Genomic DNA, 18,397 nt, shown 5'->3' on the forward strand with positions numbered 1-18,397 from the left:
ACAGGTGGTGCACATAAGCCCGGGTGAGTCCTGCAGAGTCTGTCCCCATGGAAGATAGGGGAGGCCCCTGGTAACCCGGTGACCATTATACTGGGTATCTCGAGCATTTTGCATGACTGTTAGGGATGCTGGATGGGTTAGACCCGTGCCTTTGGGAAGTATAGTGCTGGGTTTGCGTGTCAGAGTTACGCCTGTCAATGGTACATTTATGGAGAAGAGGAAGTGTGGGGTGACTGTGGAGCCCTAGTTCCTTCTCTTCCCTGGGGTTCACAGGCAGACGGAGGAGCCCTCAGGTGATGAATTGTACCCTGGAGACTGGTCTTCAGGCCCCACTTGCTCTTCAGCAGGACCCTTGCTCTGTTGGAAGCATGGAGAGATGGCAAAAGCTCTCACACAGGCTTGAGGCTCAGACTGGAGGAGCTGGGAGGGTAGGCCAGGTGTTCTGCTCAGCCTTGCTCCCTGGGGGAGGGGGGATCATTTGGAGAATGAGGGAACAGGAGGCTGTGCTCAGGGGGCCTCCAGGCTAGGTGATGGCTGTCTCCAAGGTCAGGTACCGAAGGTCAGGACTCAATCATGAAACGTTCCCTCCAAGTTGTAGACAAGCTGGTTATCTGACACTCAGCGGCAGGGAGATACTCTGAGAGGACAAAGTTAGTTCTCAGCCTCCTTGAGGACACCCTCCGGGTGCAGGATCATTCACCTGGAGTTATCATGGCTGTAGCTACAACTAATACACACACAGGAGAAAGTGCTCCCGATTCATAAACTAGAGCAAAGCGGGTTATCCCTGAACACATTCTACTATGTTCATCTTTGTCATAGAGGAGAAATGGGCAGGATATCCAGCCGTCCCTTCCCATTGATGGGGGCTGAGCACAGCAGAGACACTGTCCATGGTGCTGATGAACACAGGCCACCTGGAGACTTGGGAGTTGTGGTCTTTGAGTCACATCTGCTTTTCATTCTGAAAAATCGGGCATTGCTAGAAAAGAAGAGGCTTCCATGGTGGCTCACACAGTACAGAATCTTCCTGCTATGCGGGAGACCTGAGTTTGATGAACCTACAGAGATGGCAATGGTTATCCACTCCAGTATTCTTGCCTGGAGAATCCCATGGCAGATGTGCCTGGAGGGTTACAGTCCATGGGCTTGCAAAGAGTTGGACAGACAGAGCAAGTTTCACTTCACCAGAAAGAAGAGGTGGGGAGAGCTGCAGGGAGTGTGGACTGGCCTCGATCTCCAGGGCTCAGAGCCAGTGAGATTGCTGTGGACATCGTGGCAGGTCTTGACCCCACATTGGCATGACAAAGTCCAAGCTCCCCAGAGCAGACTGCAGTGAGGGAAGATGATGCCCACGGCCTTGAGAGGAGTGGTAGGCAGAGCACAGAACCCTAAGAGATGTCCACAACTTCAAGCCACAATCCGAGAAATGTGCCCCATGATTAAGGAAACCTACAGATGAAATTCAGATCACGTGACTGGGAGATATGGTGGGGTGACTTGGAGATTATGGTGGGTTATGTTTTGGGCTGAGTCCAATACATTCACAATGTTCCAAGGCAGGAGAGGCAGAGCCAGAGGAGATGGGATGATGGAAGGTGAGCTTGGGGAGCTTTAAGATGTTCCACTGCTGGCTTTGAAGATGGAGGAAAGGGCCACAAACCCAGGAAAGCAGGCAGCCTCTCACAGCTTGGAAAGGCGAGGAAATGAACTGTCTGTAGAATCCAGAAAGAACAGCATCATATTGACACTGTGGTTTGTGCCCGTACATTTGTGGTCATTTGTTACAGAACAATAAGGAACACCAAAAAGTGTCACCTTGTCTCATCCAAGACTGCGCCTGGGGGGATAAGAAGTAATTTAGACCTAAATCATGATCGGAAGCTTTGCAGGTGGTTTCTCTTACCTCTCATCTCATCTCAGCACAGATGATACTTGGCCACTGGCAGAGCATGCTTGTCAACTGTGGGCTCTGTGCCCTAGGGCACACACCTGCTGTGTTTGTGTGAGCGTGGGCACGCGATCCGAGCGGAACTATATGAGAACAGACCTATCCCAGGGACCTCAGGGAGAGACTGAGACCTGCTAGCCCAGGTGTGTGGCGGGAGCTGCAGGTGAGATCCGGGTGGGAAGGCCCTTGAGACACTTTGAGGAGGAGACAGGTGAGCCCTTTGCCGTGGTAGCCAGGTTGAGTATTAGGCAGAGCCTGCACCTTTGCCCTGAGGCTCACGTGTGTGTGTGTTGGGAGCAGGCTCACGATCTGCATCGAAAAGCAAACTGGAAACCAGCAGGAAGTGGATAGAGGTCACAGGAAGTTCCTGGGAGGACCTTGCTCAGAGCATGGCTTCTGGGTCCCTCTTACTTTGGTGACTCTGATTGCTCCTCTTGGTTCCCCCAGAGGGAACAATGTCCTCAGGGCTTAGGCCCTTAGGGAAACAACAGAAACCCATGGAGAGAGAAGGCATTCTGGATCCTAGATCTGGGGACAGACAAAAGTTCCTGTCCCATCGCTGACTCACTGGAGATTAGTTCAAGCAAACTCCGGGGGATAGTGAAGGACAGGGAAGCCTGGTGTGCTGCAGTCCATGGGGTCCCAAAGACTCAGACACAACTTAGCAACTGAACAACAAAAACTCATATGAGGCAGCACCAGTTGGGGCCAGCAGGGCCTGGTGAACAGGGCCAGAGAGCTCAGGACACCAAGAGGCTGCAAAGGGGCCTCACCCATAAAAGTTGTCTCACCCACGACTCGTCCTTCCTGACTCGTGTTCTAGTGTGTCTCAGATGGTCCCATTTCCTGTGCTCCAGAGACGCCATGCCAAGTGAGCAAGCACTGGCAGGTGTCTGGGACCCCAGGGTAGTGTGAGGACTGCCGAGTGCCCATGTGGCTGCCAAGGGTCTGGTGACCTTCCTTGCCTGTTAGCATGCCCCCTCCCTCCATTCTCACAATCTTCCCCTTCCTTTCCCCCAGGAAATAGATGGGGAGGTCAGGTAACTAGAGCTAATACTTTCCCTGAGGAACCATGGACAGACCGGAGCAGAGATTCCGGTGAATTTCTTGCTGGACAAGACCCAAGGGCAGTATGTTTTGCAACCAGGGGAAGGAAAGTGCTCTTGATTCAGATCTCTCTGGTGGTCCACAGTGGGTCAGAGGCCCAGTCACTTGCCTGTTGAAACCTCCCCCCACTGTGGGAATTGCAGCCTGAGTTCTGGTCCATCCAGGCTTCAGGGCAGCCTGTCAGTGTCTCCAGGAATCCAGGAGGACCCTGAGCCTGGGCCCAGGTTCCCGAATAGCCTCAGGTCTCAGAGCTGGTTCTCCACCTCAGGCTCTTCCTCATGACCTCACTCGGGTCTTGGGTCTCAGGTAAGCTCTTTCCCACAGTCCGTAAGAAGACGTGTCAGGAGGAACTAAGGACCCACATCTGCTTTGTGGCTGATATTACAGTAAACGTCTGTGTCCGGTCGTAGTAATTCCTGCAAAAGAAAACCGACAGCTTTGAGCTCATGTAACCTTCTTAGATGACTTCCCAGCGACTTCCCAGCCCCGGGTCACCCAGGGTCTGTTTGTGTCAGAGGTTTTTGAACCAGACCCACCTCCCCTTCATCCCCTTTCCATCTTTCCTGCTATTTCTTGGCCCTCCAAACACAGCCAGGTGTGCAGGGGGCACTTCCAATGCCCCTTGGGCTTATGAGACCAGAACTTGGATCCCCACACTCACCTGGTAGATGGGAGCTGGTGGCCTGGCATCAGGTAGGGAGGCCTGGGCATGGAGGAAGCGGGCATCAGAGGAGAGGGAAGGAGAGTCATTTCTCCCGAGCAGCCATGTCCAAGCCTGCAGCCCCGACCCCAAATCCTATCTGGACTCTGTTTTCCACCATTGTTAGCCTGGCTCCCCTGACTGATGATCCAGTGCCACTCTCTTCCTGGCTGAACTCCAAGGTTCTCTGAAGTCAAGTCAGGGGACCAGGGCAGCCTCTGGGTAAGTGGTGGTCATGTCCCTGAAGTGCATCCAGCTCCCAGCTTGGTGGGACTTGCCATGTTCTAACTACTCTTATGAGCTTCCCTGGTGGCTCAGAAGGCAAAGAATCTGCCTGCAAGCAGGAGACCGAGGCTCGATCCCTGGGTCAGGGACATCCCCTGGAGAAGGCAATGGTAACCCACTCCAGTATTCTTGCCTGGAGAAATCCATGGACAGAGGAGTCTGGCAGGCTACAGTCCATGGGGCCATAAAGACTGGACATGACTAAGGGACTTTCAACTACCCTCGAGTGAAGGGTGTCTCACAGTACTTCAGGGTTGGACAGTCCCCCTGCCCTGAGCCTGTGAAGCGGGGACGCTGGGGAGAAGAGGCAAGGAAGGAAGGTACTTACCTGGGAGACAGAGCTGCCAGAGGGACCACCTCCTGGGAGGAGACAGGAGTTACCACTGAGCATGTGAGGAAGCTTAGCCCATTCTCCTAGGAGAGGTTGGACGTCCACCTTCCAGAGAACCATGGGAGAAAGATCCCCACCAAGGGAGAGAACCTCTGGCAATTTCAGGCCTCAGTAAGGGCGATGGAGCCTCCCAGGATGATAACCCATAGGAAAAGCAGACTAGCCAATCGGGTCCCCTGTGCTGAAGCCCCAGAGAAAGGGCCAGAGACCCTGGGGGTGGCAGGCAGGAACATATATGGCAGGGCCTGACCGGGGTTCCCCGCTGTCCTGGGCTGAACAGACACTCACCTGAGGTGGGCGCTGGGGGCCAGTTCCCTCTGTTGTGCAGGAAGCCGGGGTTAGGAAAGAAAAACAAAACAGGCATATTTGTGAGGAGTGCAGATGGAGGTCAAGGCTTTGTTATCAGAACACGGGACAGGAGGATCCCCATGTCCAAGCAGGGGCTGGACACCGCCTTTCTCCACCAAAGCTGCTTAGGAGGGGAGGGACCAGTAAGGACGCTGAGGAAAGTTCTTAAGAAGCCGTATCTGCCCTGAGTCCAGAGGGGCAGGACCATAGGCTAATAGGGTTCCGGAGAAAGTGGCCACTGAAGAGACCAAGGCTCTGGTTAAGGCATCCATCCATCCCAAGCTTTGTCTGAGTGGATTCATCAGGCTTATGGAGAGCAGGGCCAGTGCATGGGGAGGAAAGCGGTCACCAGTGACTCTGGGATCTCACTGAATGCAGTGTCGCTGCTGTGGCCACCCGCCCTCACCCAGCAGCTGCTCAAATGTGACAGTGGCCTTGTCCTCTGTCTCCATCTACCTGGACCTTAAGTGTAAAGACATGCCACCACCTGCGGACCTGGCATGATGTTCTGTCTCATGCATCAGGGGTGTTGTTAATGTATCTGCCACGTGGGGGCATTTGACCCCACCTGGCCTGTCCAAACTTCCACTCTCTGGCCAAGTGTGGACTTGGCAAGGACGACCCTCAGATCCTGGCCCTGTGACTGCCCCTCATCAGAGTAGCTGGATTTAAATATACAGGAAGAGATACCTTTTTCTGAGTACTTACTACCCGCCAGCCTACATACAGAGAACGAGGACTAGCAGGGGTCTTAATTGTGTTAACTGATAGATGGGCCTTTCCTGGTGGTTCATAGGTAAAGAATCCACCTGCCAACGCAGGGGACACAGTTTCGATACCTGGGCAGGAAGATTCCCTGGGGATGGAAATGGCAACCCACTCCAGTATTCTTGCCTGGGAAATTCCACGGACAGATGAGTCCATGGAGTGGCAAAAGAGATGGACACAACTTCACAACTAAATAACAAAATAAATGAGGACGGTGTTAAGGAAGCTGCCAGAGGTCAATACCTGGTGAGGCAGGAACTGAAGGACGAGAGAGAGTATCCGTGGGGAAGTGGGGGGGTCCTGGAGATCCAGGCTGGAAATTGGAGGATGGGGTGTCCTTTCTCTAGGACTAGGGTCAACCTGGGGGCGGGGGCAGCATCTGGGAATGCCACTGTACCTGTGAAGGAAAATGAAACACCCCAGGACAGCCAGCGGCGTCAGGACGAGCAGGACCCCAATCACGATGCCAGTAATGGCCCCCACATCGAGGGCTCGAGCGTTTTCTTGCCCTGAAAGCAGAAGAGAGAGAGAGGGGAAATGGGGTCCAAGTTCACTGGAGGGAATACCAGGAGGAGTCTCACAGGGAGAGGGCCTGGTTAGGAGGAAGGAGATGCTCTGAGGCCTGTGTGCTTGCGTGTCTTGTCATCACAGTGTCCTCCTGACTCTCCCACTGCACGAGGCTGCATCATTTCCCTCTTCATCAGATTTGAAACCTTGGACTTGCTCGAACTCTCCATTCTCTCACTGTAGCCATTTCCATGTCCTGTTCATTTTCCTTTGAAGGACTCTTTTCTTCTCCCATTATGCCCCCTCCCTCTGATTTTTTGTTTCCATCACCAATGTCGGTCTTAGAGGGTAGTTCCTCTCCAGTCCACCCAACATTGATTAGTAGTAATAATATTAATGAACTGTTTCCAGGTACTCCTGTGCGACTGGCACAGTGGGAAATCCTTTACACCCATTTTTTCTGATCTTTCCATCCCCATGAGGGAGGGGTTGTCATCCCCGCTGTGCATTCACAGATTTGAGACACACAGTTCTTCAATAAAGGAATGGAGGCCACAGATCTAGGACCAGGTCATACAGAAATGTAACCCAGTTGTTTGACTCTACAGCCAAAACCCACAGCACTGAAAACCAAAATATCCCGTGTAAACATTTCTTGCCTGCCAACTCTGTGTGGGTAAGAACTTTACCTACAGGGAGAATTTTAATCTCATTCCCTTCCTAGTGACCAACCTCACAGCAGCCCTAAGATCCAGCTCTTCTTCTCCAGTTTTACAGACGGGGAAACGGAGGCACAAGGTCCAGTGCCCTGCCTGCAGTCAAACAATTCTCACAAACAATAACCGAACTATGACAAAATTAGCTAAGTTTTGCATAATTATGCAGATGCATAACCTGCATCCCTTAGTCTCCTGCGTTAGCACTGGCAGGCAGGTTCTTTACCACTAGCTCCACATGAGAAGCCCCTTGAGAGGGAAGAGAGTCCATCAAACTTGAGGAGAAGTCCAGTTCCTTGGCTGATGCCATCTGACAGTTCCGTGGGATGAGCCTTCCTTCTCAGGGTCCATAACAACCCTCCTCTCTTTGTGGTTCTCTGCCGCTAATGTGCTTGTCTGAGATTGACCCAGTAGCTACATAATCAGTGTCCATGTCTAAAGCACTGGAGTCCACAGTGTGAGGGGATGGCTGTTTCCACATTGGGCAGGTGTGAGGAGCACCTGCTTCTCAAGAAAGATGTGTTCTTCCTCGTTGTTAAATTATTTAAACAGGGTTGAAGAAAATCTGGAGCTGAAGTATAAGAAGTGAAAACACTAACTTAGAAGGGCGATTCCTCAGCACATCTGAGCAGGTAGAAGAAAGCATCCATGAACATGAAGATAGCAAAAAAGAAGTTATTCAGACTGGGCAGTAGAAAGGGAAAAAAAAATGATGAATAGTGACTCCAAGCAAAGTATTATGCAGAACTCCATCAGGTGGACAAACATAAGCAGTATGGCAGTTCCTGAAGGAGAATAGAGAGGAAAAGCAATGAAAAATATATATATAAATTAGTGGTTTAAAACTTCCGAAACTAGATGAAATCACATACTAGAGATGGTTAATGAACTCCAAAAAGGGGTAACTCAAGATACAGACATTGTGACACAATAGAGTCAAATTGTTGAGAGCCCAAGGGAAAGAGGAAGTGAAAAACGCAGCAAGAGAGGAGTGACTCAGCATGTGCAGCAGATCTTCAACACTGTGAAAATCGAATTCCACATCAGAAGGCATTGGGATGACTGACTGAAGTTCTAAAAGCAAGACTGTCAACCGGCGAAGCAATGTACACAGAAACTCTCCTTCAGTGAAGCTCACATTAGGACTTTCCCAGATAAACAACAGTCGAGGGAGCTCATTCCCTGGAGACACGGCATATATGAAGTGTGAAAGGAAGCCTTTAAGATGACTGAACAAACATTACACAGCAACTCAGAGCCATAAGTACCTAGAGAAAAGTGGTCAAACAGACACAAGAAGTACCTATCTTATCTAAGCCGGTTTTATTGTCTTTTATGTAATCGCTAGTTTTTGTTTTTTATTTCAAAGGTATTACATGAGGCAATATTTATAAATCTATATAACGGGCATATATTGTACAAGGACAGCTGAAATATAGGACAGTAAGTGTGTAATATGGAGGCGATGGAGATGCACAGGAACACCCTGTTTGTAATATACATCATAGAATCTAGTTGGTATTTCAACTCGATAGTTATATGTTTAAGACATAACTGTCATCTTCAAGTTAGGCAGTAAGAAAAGAACTGAAATACATTGGAAAGGGGAAGAACACAATCAAAATGACACATGCGAAAGGAAATCACCTAAATGCCAAAGAGGAAATAATAGAGGAATTAATGAATAAAGCATATAAGACATATAACAAATAGCTAGATGGCAGAAGTTCTTTCTTATCGGGAAGTATTTGAATGATAGATAGCCTCAACCTTGAAATTAAAGGCAGAGGTTGACAGAATGGATAAAAATTATGACCCATCTCTATACTCTCTTCAAGAGATTCACTTTAGATACAAAGACATAGAAGGTTGAAAGTAAGGCTGGAAAAAGATATTCTATGCAAATAGCAATAAAAAGAGGATTGAGGTGGCTGTATGAGTGTCTGATAGAATAATCTCTAAATTAAAAAAGCCTGCAAGAGACACTGCCATTGCTGCTGCTAAGTCACTTCAGTCATGTCCGACTCTGTGTGACCCCATAGACGGCAGCCCACCAGGCTTCCCCATCCCTGGGATTCTCCAGGCAAGAACACTGGAGTGGGTTGCCATTTCCTTCTCCAATGCATGAAAGTGAAAAGTGAAAGCGAAGTCGCTCAGTCATGTCCGACCCTCGGCGACCCCATGGACTGCAGCCTTCCAGGCTCCTCCATCCATGGGATTTTCCAGGCAAGAGTACTGGAGTGGGGTGCCATTGCCTTCTCCGGCAAGAGACATTAGGACCTTGCATATCAAGAAAAGTTTCCATCCATCAAGGAAATAGAACAATTATAAGCATTACACACCCAACACCACCAGAATTGTGAATCAAAAGTGGACAGCGTCGAGGGGAGAAATAGCTCGGTCATAACAGTGACACTATAACACCCCACCTTCAATAATGGACACAGCATCAGAGAGATTTCAGTGAGAAACTAGAGACCGTGAGAGCACTGTAAACCAGAGACCTAACCGACCACCAGACAGCACACAGCCATAGGAGTTTATGTTGCGCAAAGTGCAGTCCGCAAGGCCCCCAGCTCTCACCACACATGACCACCGCCCATCCTGTGAAGAAACGGTGTCACTTCCACTGTAGAGACGATGGTGCAACTAAGAAAGACAAGTGGAGGGACCTGGAGTTGAGTGTGGTGGCAAGCCTGCAATCACAACAATGCGAACTAACATCCTGACACTTACTGCCTCAACACGTCTGCTGTGCTTTCCACCTTCATCGGAGTATTCACAAAGGTCTATAAAGTGCATAGTAAACACCACTGTACACATAAGAAAAAGGAGATTTAGGCTTTATGACTCACTGGGGCTTCCCAGGAGGCACTAGTGGTAAAGATGCCACCTGCCAATCAGGAGGCGTAAGAGACACGGATTCAGTCCCTGGGTGGGGAAGATCCCCTGGAGGAGGTCACGGCAACCCCTGCAGTGGAAGGTGGAGTCTTAACCCCTGGACTGCCCAGGAAGTCCCAGGTACTGATTTTAGTGCTGCTTCCAGTGGTCTTGGCAACAAGGCTTCACAGCAGAGGGCCAGGAGAAATCAGGGGATGAGGAGGGGAGAGACAGCACACGTTCCAATTGCTTCAAGTGAAGGAAATGAGATGATAGGCTCATTTTTGGTGGAATTTATAAAAGAAGCTTATCCAGATTAAAATGGGCTTCGCTGGAGGCTTAGACGGGAAGAGTGCCTGCAGTGCAGCAGACACGGGTTCGATCCTTGGGTCAGGACGATCCCCTGGAGTAGCGAATGGCAGCCCACTCCAGGATTCTTGCCTGGGAAATCCCATGGACAGAGTAGCCTAGTGAGCTCAAGTCCGTGGTGTCACAAAGAGTCGGACACCACTGAACGACTAACACAGGAGGCGACGGTGGTCACTCACAGGTCACACTCAGCCTGAGGGGGCCACTCTTGCTGGCGTTGCCCCTGTTGGAGACCTCACACTGATAACCCCCGGCGTCCTCTCTGCTGACGGGGTTTATGGTGAGGGTGCTGTTGTCTGAGGACAGTGTCATCCTGTCTGCGAGGAGGAGACTCTGGCCTTTGAAGAGCCAGCGTATGGAGACCCCAGTCTCATCTGTGAGGCAGGTCAGGACCACGGGGCCCTCATGTTCTGGGACTGTGGTGTTGCTGGCTTGGAGGGAGGGCCGTGCCACTGGGTCTGTGGAGAGACAGAGGGGTGACTGCTGAGAGTGGGTCAGGGGCCTGGGCCTTGCTCCCTCCTCAGTCTCGGGGCCCAAGACCTCTGTAAAGGTGACTGTGAGGAAGGCCCTGGGTCTTTGTTCAGGTGGCAACGGGAAAGAGTGATTGCATACCTCATCTGACCCCCAGATCACACCAGAGAGACCCTTGCCTGGTTGCTGGGACGACAGTCTAGTACTAGACTGCTCTGTTGCTATCAGTCCTGGGAACCTTGATCTTCTGACTGTGGGGCCAGCCAGGCCAGTCAGGGAATATGGGATCTGAGAGTACATGTTGTGATTGGGGATAGAGAGCCTGGGTGTATTGCCGGGGCCTCACACTGACAAGCCGGAAGCGCTATCTGGCTGGGTTAGAGGCTGTGTGGCAGGAGAGGTTGAGGTTCCCCTCTGGATGGTCAGAGGAGTCTGAGGGGTAGTGGTGGGGTGTCCGGACCGTTTGGAGCAAAGAGCAGAAAGGCCACACGTGGTGCAATCAGAGGGAAGGCAAGTTCCTGGTCTGTATTGGGGCTCCTGGGTCCTTCCGAGCTGTTCACATGCTTGTCTGAAAAATTTGCAATCATTACCCTTCATGCTCACTCTTTGTGAGTCTGACGTTAATTTGTTTCTCCCATCATATTCTGGTGATCCTCAGCCACCCACACAGAGCAGCCCATCCCCTCCCGGACTTTATTCAAGGTGGACCTGCCTGGGCTTGCCTGGGACAGGAAGTCATGGGCAGTCTGGGTGTCCAGGGGTGATGGCCCATGTACTCGGACCTGAGAGGGATGGGTGTGGATTGGCCTCTGGCAGCGTGCATTTGGGTGGGCAGCTGAGGTCACATAGGAGCAGAGGTTACTCACAGAAGACATCCAGGGTGAATGGGTCACTGCGGCTGATGCCCACTGGGTTCCGGGCTTCGCACACATAGGGTCCTTTCTCTTTCCTTGTGACATTGAACACAGTGAGAGTCCTCTTGTCCTCGGACAGTTCCAGCCTGGTGCTCTTGGGGAGGCTCTGATTGCTGATCCACCACGTGTAGGACGTGTTCTGGGTCTCAGGTCCACATGTTAACACCACAGTGTCCTTGTGCTCCCAGGGGTTGGAGTTGTTGCTGGTGATGACGGGTGTGGGTAGCACCGCTGTGCAGATAACAGAGAGAACATTGCCCTGAGCCTCCCTGGACGCTCAGACAGTAAAGAATCTGCCTGCCAGTGCAGGAGACCTGGGTTCAATCCCTGGGTCAGAAAGATGCCCTGGAGAAGGGAATTGCCACCCAGTCAATATTTTTGCCTGGAGAATAACCTGGACAGAGGAGCCTGGTGGGCTACAGTCCATGGAATAGGAAAGAGTAGGACATGACTGAATGACTAACACTCTCACTTTCTCATACTTTTGGCTCCTCTAAAAGCATCTTTCAGCAAAATTGGCATCCTTTGCCTCTCAGCCAGACTTTAAAGAATAAGGCAGGCTTGTGAGTGGCAGGACAAATGCATGGGGACCTGAGCTCAGAGAGTGTGAGGCCACCTGCTCTAGGTCTGGGAGAAGCACAGGCCTCCTTGGGGGTTGATTGTGCAGCAGCGTTTAGTGGTGGACAGAACAGGGTGGATTCAGAGACCGCCTGGCATCTCTCCTGGTTTTCATAAACCAGCCTCAGGAGAGAGCTCCCTGGGCTGCACCCTGGGGTCGAGGAGCTGCCAGGAGTGTCTTCCTTCCTCTGTTCCTCTCTGGGGGTGCTGAGATTTCTCTGGCGTCTCCAAGTGCCCGAGGGCATTTGGTTGATTCCTGGGGACCTTGTACCTGTGTGCTGTCCATGCCGAGTCTCAGGAGTAGGACCAGACTGTGCCCCTGTGCGGATGTGGCTCTTGGGGCTGAGCCCTGGCTGGTGACCAGCTTGGAGCCTCCGGATTTGGCACAGGCTTCCCAGGGTCACTGGAGGCAGGAGCCCTGGGACAGGGTCTGGGAGGGGCTTCCTGGGGCTGGGCTTCTCTGTGAGGATCCCTGGGGGCCCTCAGGCCAGGGTCTTCCCTGAGTCCTGCAGGGTCTTCCTCAGGGTCATGGTCACGGGGAGGGGCCCAGGGGGCTGGACTGAGAGCGCTCTCCCTCTGCCGAGTTCCTCATCAGACCATCCTTCTCTCTACACAGTGTCTGCAGGGCCTGGCTTCCTGGAATGCATTTCTGACCCTTTGGAGTTTGTCTCCACAGTGTGTGCCCTGCACTGAATGTTCAAACCCCGACACGGGACACAATGCAGAGGGGATGGAGGCGCCATCTGGGTCGATCAGGACAGAATTCATCCCCCAACACCCCGAGGTCAAGGAGGAAGCACTCACGGAATACTTGGAGGTGTCCAATTTGTCTTTCTGTCTGTAAATCATCCTTTGTAACGAGCAGCCTGTAGGATCCTCTGTCTTTCTGGGTGACGCTCTTGATCAGCAGGGTTCCGTTGGGGTAAAGTGTCTCCCGTCCGCTGTGTGCAGGCCCATTAGTAGTTAAATTAGTGGCTACCCTATATGATGCAATTAGCTGGGTGTTCTCTACCCTTTCTCCTCTGTGCCAGGCATAGCCTAGAGGATTCTCTGTCACGTTGTGGGCAAGGAGAAGAACATCCGACCCTTCTGCAGCAAGGGGGGGCACCGTTTCAATAGTGAGCTGGGCAGTGGTGGGCGGGGTCCAGAAAGTTAAGAGCGAGACTAGGAGGGAAGAGAGAGAAACCAGTTAATATTGTGACCTGTGCGGGGGATGGGGAAATGGTGCCCTGGGTCCTGAGCAGGTCTCTTCATCCCTCAGCCTTAGTGTGTGAGTGTATGTGTGTGTGCATGTGTGTGTGTGCATGTATGTGTGTGTGTGGTTCAAGGTCAGCAGCATGATCCCCGTCACTTCAGCCCCTCTGGGTTCGTTTTTTCCTCTGCTTCCCCAGCTGTCCCCTGGCTCACTCCCTCGCTGCCCTCACACGCCTGCTCACACTCAGGGCCTCTTGGGAGATGCCCCTCCTCCTGACCAGCTGCTGTAAAGACCCTCGGTGCTCACTTGCTGACCCTTCCCCGCTCCCTTTCCTGCGTGACGCCTGCAGCACCTGCCAGCACGCTCTCCATCTCTCTGCTCGTCTGTCTTCCTCCCCACAGAGCGCGGGCTCCGTGAGGGCAGGGGCTTGTCTGATCCTGGTTATAGCCCAGGGCCTGGACCAGGTTCTAGATATTAATTCCTGGAGGTGAAGGACAGAGAGGTAACAGGAATTCCACAGCCTGGTGTTGGCCAGCTTCTAAGGGTGTGGGTACGGACAGTGTTTGCTGTCCTGGTTATGTGCTTTTCTGTAGTGACACCCAGATATAAATTATTATTATCGTCATCAGTTTTCAACAATTACTGCTCAGTGAAGAATAACTCATAAAACCTATAGCAGTTAAGGTCTTCCTGTCCCTCACCAGCTCTAGTTCATGGAGAGTCTCCTGTGGCTGAGGCCCCCACCCTCCCCTGCTCCGCTGTCCTCTGCCCTCAGGTCTGAACACAAGCCCTCTGTCCCCTCTCAGAGCCTTGTTTCCCCCAGAGACCAGCCAGTCTCTTCTTCTCCAGTCTCTGCCCACTCCCTGAAAATTGTCCCCTCTCACCTGCCAGGACGAGCCTGTTCCAGGGGACATGCCTCGTGCTTGCAGGGCCTGACGGGGGCTCCATGGTGCCTGCTGTCTGCTGTGTCCCTCTCTGTGAGGAGAACTTCTGGTCCAGAAACGCTCAGAAGCACTGCACTCTGCTGTGTGAGCTCCACTGTCCTTCCCCCTGTGTGCTGGGCGTCCTCTGGAGGCAGGAGGACTTCGCTGGGTCACGTGACCCGGGGCGGGGTCTCTGCCCAGGCCCCGCCCTCTGCCTCCCCTCTCCTCCTTCCTTCCCTAGTGGCCCCCATCCTCCTTCCCCCTGTCTGTATTTCTTTTTTTTTTTTTTGTAATTAGATCTACACAATCAAAGTTGTCTTTTCACCGTCTGTGTTTTGTTAACGTGAAATTGTAGTTATAAGCAAAAGTTGGTTGCCTAGGGAACAGTAATTGTATATTCAGTTTAACAGAAATAAAAGAATATTTGTCTTAAAATGCAAGATTGTTTGTTACATAGCCTTGCACCACGCCATTACTTTATATAAAAAATTTCAAAAGTGAAAATGATTTGTGCTTTAAGGGGTAATGTTTGAGTGCAACATCGGCTCCTCAAAGAAAAAGCAAAGTGATTTAGGATATGTCTCCCCTGCAAGAGGGAATTTAGATTTACAATTAACATGAAAATCATGTATCAGACTTCTGCAGGAGACTCTTCAGCATACCTTATCCAGCTCTTATCCGAGTCCAAATATATTGCTTTGAAGAGACCTGGTGAGTGTCTCTTGGCAGCCTCACTTTCCCACATCATGGAAGTACAGATTCGCACATATACATAACATGATGATAGAAAATAAGATATAGTAAATAAGGTTTCTAAATTTCGGTTCTAAATCTCCTTGTCGATACCAGTAGAAAAGCATGCAGGCAGTGATACTACTCAAAGAGATGCAGACAGCAAAAAAATATATTCAACGGTTTTGGAGGTAGTTGAGGGAAAACAAAAGCACTGATCAGCGTTACTAGGATCAGTAAAGATGTTAAGCTGCCAACAACTAAATTGATGATTCGATCCTTGGCAGATGTCTCTCCAAACAGAGGTCTGTTGTCCAGGCCACTTGTGCCGTACGTCCTGGCGGAAAAGTCCTCCATTTTAGGGTTTCTTCACTGTCCCCGAGCCGCTCCAAGCCGAGCCAGCATTGCTTCCCGGAGTCCCGGGTCTACGACTCGCGGCGCCGCCGGTCACAGGGCGCTCATTGCCGAAGCCCAGGGAGGCCGGAGTCCCGGCGGCGGGGGTGGGCGCTCAGACCCGCGGGACGAGGCCGCTCTGCCCGAGCCTCGCTCCCCTCCTCATCGTGAGCAGCTCGGCGTCTCCAGCCGCCCGCAAGCTCGGGAGTCCTGGCTGCACTGGAGAGCGCGGGTCCCGATCCACGCCGGTGCGGGGATGCGGTGCCAGGCGTCGGGGAGAGAGAGCGAGACCTTCTGCGCTGGCGGCGAGAGTGTGCTGTGCTCTGTCTGTATTTCTATTCCCTGAACTCTGCTGAGTCCTCTGCCTTCTAGAGCAGTGATTCTCCATCTACACACACACACGCACACACACACACACCTATACACACACACACGTACACACACCCCTACACACCCCTACATACCTACACACACATACCTAAACACACATACCCCTACACACACATACCTACGCACACACCTACACACAGGCACCTCCATATACACACCTATACACACACACAACCTTGCCTGGAAAAGCACAACCTTGGGGTGTCCGGGCCCGGGGTCCCCACTGCTCTGGATCAGATGCACACTCAGCCTCCCCGACAGCCCTCTGTCATCCCCTTCTGGCTTTTCCCTTCAGAGGAGGAGCCTGGGGGTGAGGGGTGCATCAGGAACGCTTGTCACAGGGACGTCATCCCCACGGTGCGTGGGAACGTCTGTGGAGCTTCATGAAGACTGCGAACCCCCAGGTGACACCTTAGAAATGCTGTTTCAGCAGCCGCCCAGGTCACACGCTCGCCCAGCCTGACTGAGACCCCAGAACACCGGTTAGGCTGCCCCACCCACCCCAGTGTTGGCCTCTGCTGTTTTGGTCTGGGGTCTCTCAACACCACACACAGACCCAGGGGTTTCCAAATTTTGCTGGTAATTGTTCCTGTGAGACCGAAACCCAGCTGGATGCTCAGGGTCTTCCTGTTGTTCTCAAATATCTGAGAAGATTGTGTTTACTCCCTGCAGGAAGGACACACTGACTCTGGAGGAGAGAAAGGGGTCACATGAGTGATGATGGTAGGGGACCTGACCTCCACCTTAGCCAGCCTGGCGTCTGTTTTCAGGGACAGAGACCCAGAACTGGGTGTCAGGAGGAGCTGCAGTTCGCAGGTGAGAAGGGAAAGGCTTCCTGTGTGTCCTGGGAAGAGAGGAACCTGGTGCTGATGGGTGCGCAGACTGTGGGCTCCCTGGTCCTCGGGTCAAGTTCCAGGAGACTCTCCCTCTCCGTGTCTGTTGGCTGAGCCTTGGTTCAGAACTATGCAGGTCCTCCTTGCCATTATAGGGGCTTCTCTGTCACCCTGGCTGATTTTTCTGTGGTCACTGTGATCTTTCCCAGGGGTGGTTCCAGCCAGGGATGGGAGCTGGCATGGGTGCATATAGGCCCCCAGAAGGCTGGGTAGCATAGTGTGGTATATAGGAGTGGCCCTGAGAGTCTGTTGAGGAGGGGTCCTCTGGGGTCTAACGCCTGATGATCTGAGGTGGAGCTGAGGGAATAATAACAGATATAAGTGCACAGAAATTGTAATGTGCTTGAATTATCCCCAAACCATCTCCACCACTTCGCATTTGTCTTCCAAGAAACCAGTCCCTGGTGCCAAAAAGGTTGGAGACCGCTGTTTAGAGGGAGGGATGGAAATCAGGCTCCTTCCCCACCTCCTTAGGCAAAGCAAAGTTCACCTGTTAATTTCCCATGTGTTGTCTGGGTGGCCCAATGTTGCCCCCTGGAGGTCATGAGCAGAGCTGGGGACAATGTAATGGGCTGCACAAGGGTGCAAAGGCCAAAGGGTGTGAGCTGGCTCTGCGCCCTGGGCAGAGGTGGGCGCTGACCTCCAGATTGAGGGGCTATCATCTGGGGTCCAGGTCACTGTGGGTCCCCAGGCTTCCTGACTCCATCCCAGCGCAGGTTGAGCCCAGGGAGTGGATGGGCATTATCCAGTAGCAGGAGAACCATCCATCCAGGTGGACATGTGCTCAGGAGGAGCTCTCAGTCCTCGAGGCTTCAAAGGAAGGGCCGGTGGGGGGGGTCTCTGGGGCTATGGGGAGAGGGTGGTGGCCTGTGGGCTGGACCCAGAAGGCCCTGTTCTTGCCCCTCTCACAGCACTGTGGCTGCCCTCAAGTCGTCTGTGTCCCCATCAGTGGTCTGTTCTTGGCCTCCCCACAGTGCCAGGACCTGGGGCAGCTCCACCTGGAGACTCTGTCACACAGGCTCCCCTGTCAGGGGATGGGAGACCCCCATGGGACCCCAGCCCCTCTGAGATGGAGCAACTGCAGAAGCTGGGCTCCCCTCTTCCACCCTGCTCCGGAAGTTCCCCAACTTTCCCCAGATGCCTGGGGAGGCTGAGATGTCTCCAGGGACCAGACCCAGGTGTCGCCACAGATCAGGGACCTTGGGATAAGGAGCTGCTCCCTGATTCCCGAGAGTTCACGCTGGGGCTCCCCCCTCCCCAGGGTGAATCCCTTGGGATGGAGAATCGGGAGTCTGAGACAGGTCAGGTCTCCATGAGAAGGGGAAGGACTCGGACTGCTGGCTCTGATCCTCCAGGGAGACTACAAGATCCCCGAGTAGAGATGGGAGAGGGTGTGACTATCTGGGAATGAGCAGAGGTCTGACTCCTCACAGTTAAGAGGCCCCTGTTCTCCCTGCTGACTCCAGGAGGAATAAAGTCCCGTCCTGGAGCAGCTGTGGGCACTTACAGGTCTCCTCCCACTCTGATGCCAGGGCTCCTGTGTCCATAAGGAATATTCTCTGACCCCTCGGTGTCACACTGGGTGGGGGGTGGGGGGCTCTGGCATCTGTTATGTAGATTCCCTTATCTATTTAAAGAGTATTTATTGAGCATGTGTGACATGTCAGCCCTGGGCTGAGTCCTGGACTTCAGAGAATAGGATAGACTTACGTCCTGGGCGAACACACTTGACTTGTGATAGGGGGGTGGACACTCAGAGAAAATCCTGGAATTAATATGTTAATTATAATGGAGGGAAGGACCATGAAGGGGAAGGTCTTGTACATCCAGAGTCTGTAATGGGGTC

The 18,397-nt window shown here is 52.4% G+C and overlaps 1 protein-coding gene and 1 pseudogene across 1 annotated transcript; both read right to left on the reverse strand.

The window, feature by feature from the left end:
- Nucleotides 1–9,844: 9,844 nt before the first annotated feature.
- LOC129631701 (carcinoembryonic antigen-related cell adhesion molecule 7-like) lies at nucleotides 9,845–14,270 on the reverse strand. The gene is made up of 4 exons (XM_055552881.1): nucleotides 14,105–14,270; nucleotides 12,830–13,189; nucleotides 11,360–11,638; nucleotides 9,845–10,480 (listed from the first exon to the last, which is right to left on the reverse strand). The coding sequence occupies exons 1-4, from the start codon at nucleotides 14,166–14,168 to the stop codon at nucleotides 10,194–10,196; spliced, it is 990 nt and encodes a 329-aa protein (XP_055408856.1). The 5' UTR covers nucleotides 14,169–14,270; the 3' UTR covers nucleotides 9,845–10,193.
- A 183-nt stretch (nucleotides 14,271–14,453) lies between these two features.
- On the reverse strand, nucleotides 14,454–15,553 carry LOC129631703 (transmembrane protein 243-like; annotated as a pseudogene).
- Between the last annotated feature and the right edge of the window lie 2,844 nt (nucleotides 15,554–18,397).

The sequence above is a fragment of the Bubalus kerabau genome, chromosome 17 (assembly GCF_029407905.1).
Source record: "Bubalus kerabau isolate K-KA32 ecotype Philippines breed swamp buffalo chromosome 17, PCC_UOA_SB_1v2, whole genome shotgun sequence".
In the NCBI taxonomy this organism is placed as follows: domain Eukaryota; kingdom Metazoa; phylum Chordata; class Mammalia; order Artiodactyla; family Bovidae; genus Bubalus; species Bubalus kerabau.

What these genes read in the sequence shown, in the direction of transcription:
- LOC129631701 (XM_055552881.1), bottom strand. Translation starts at nt 14,168, where the DNA reads ATGGAGCCCCCGTCAGGCCCTGCAAGCACGAGGCATGTCCCCTGGAAC. An exon ending in TGGACACCTCCAAGTATTCC is followed by an intron (nt 11,639 to 12,829) that starts GTGAGTGCTTCC and finishes TTATCTGCACAG; the next exon opens with CGGTGCTACCCACACCCGTC. An exon ending in ATTCACCCTGGATGTCTTCT is followed by an intron (nt 10,481 to 11,359) that starts GTGAGTAACCTC and finishes GTCTCTCCACAG; the next exon opens with ACCCAGTGGCACGGCCCTCC.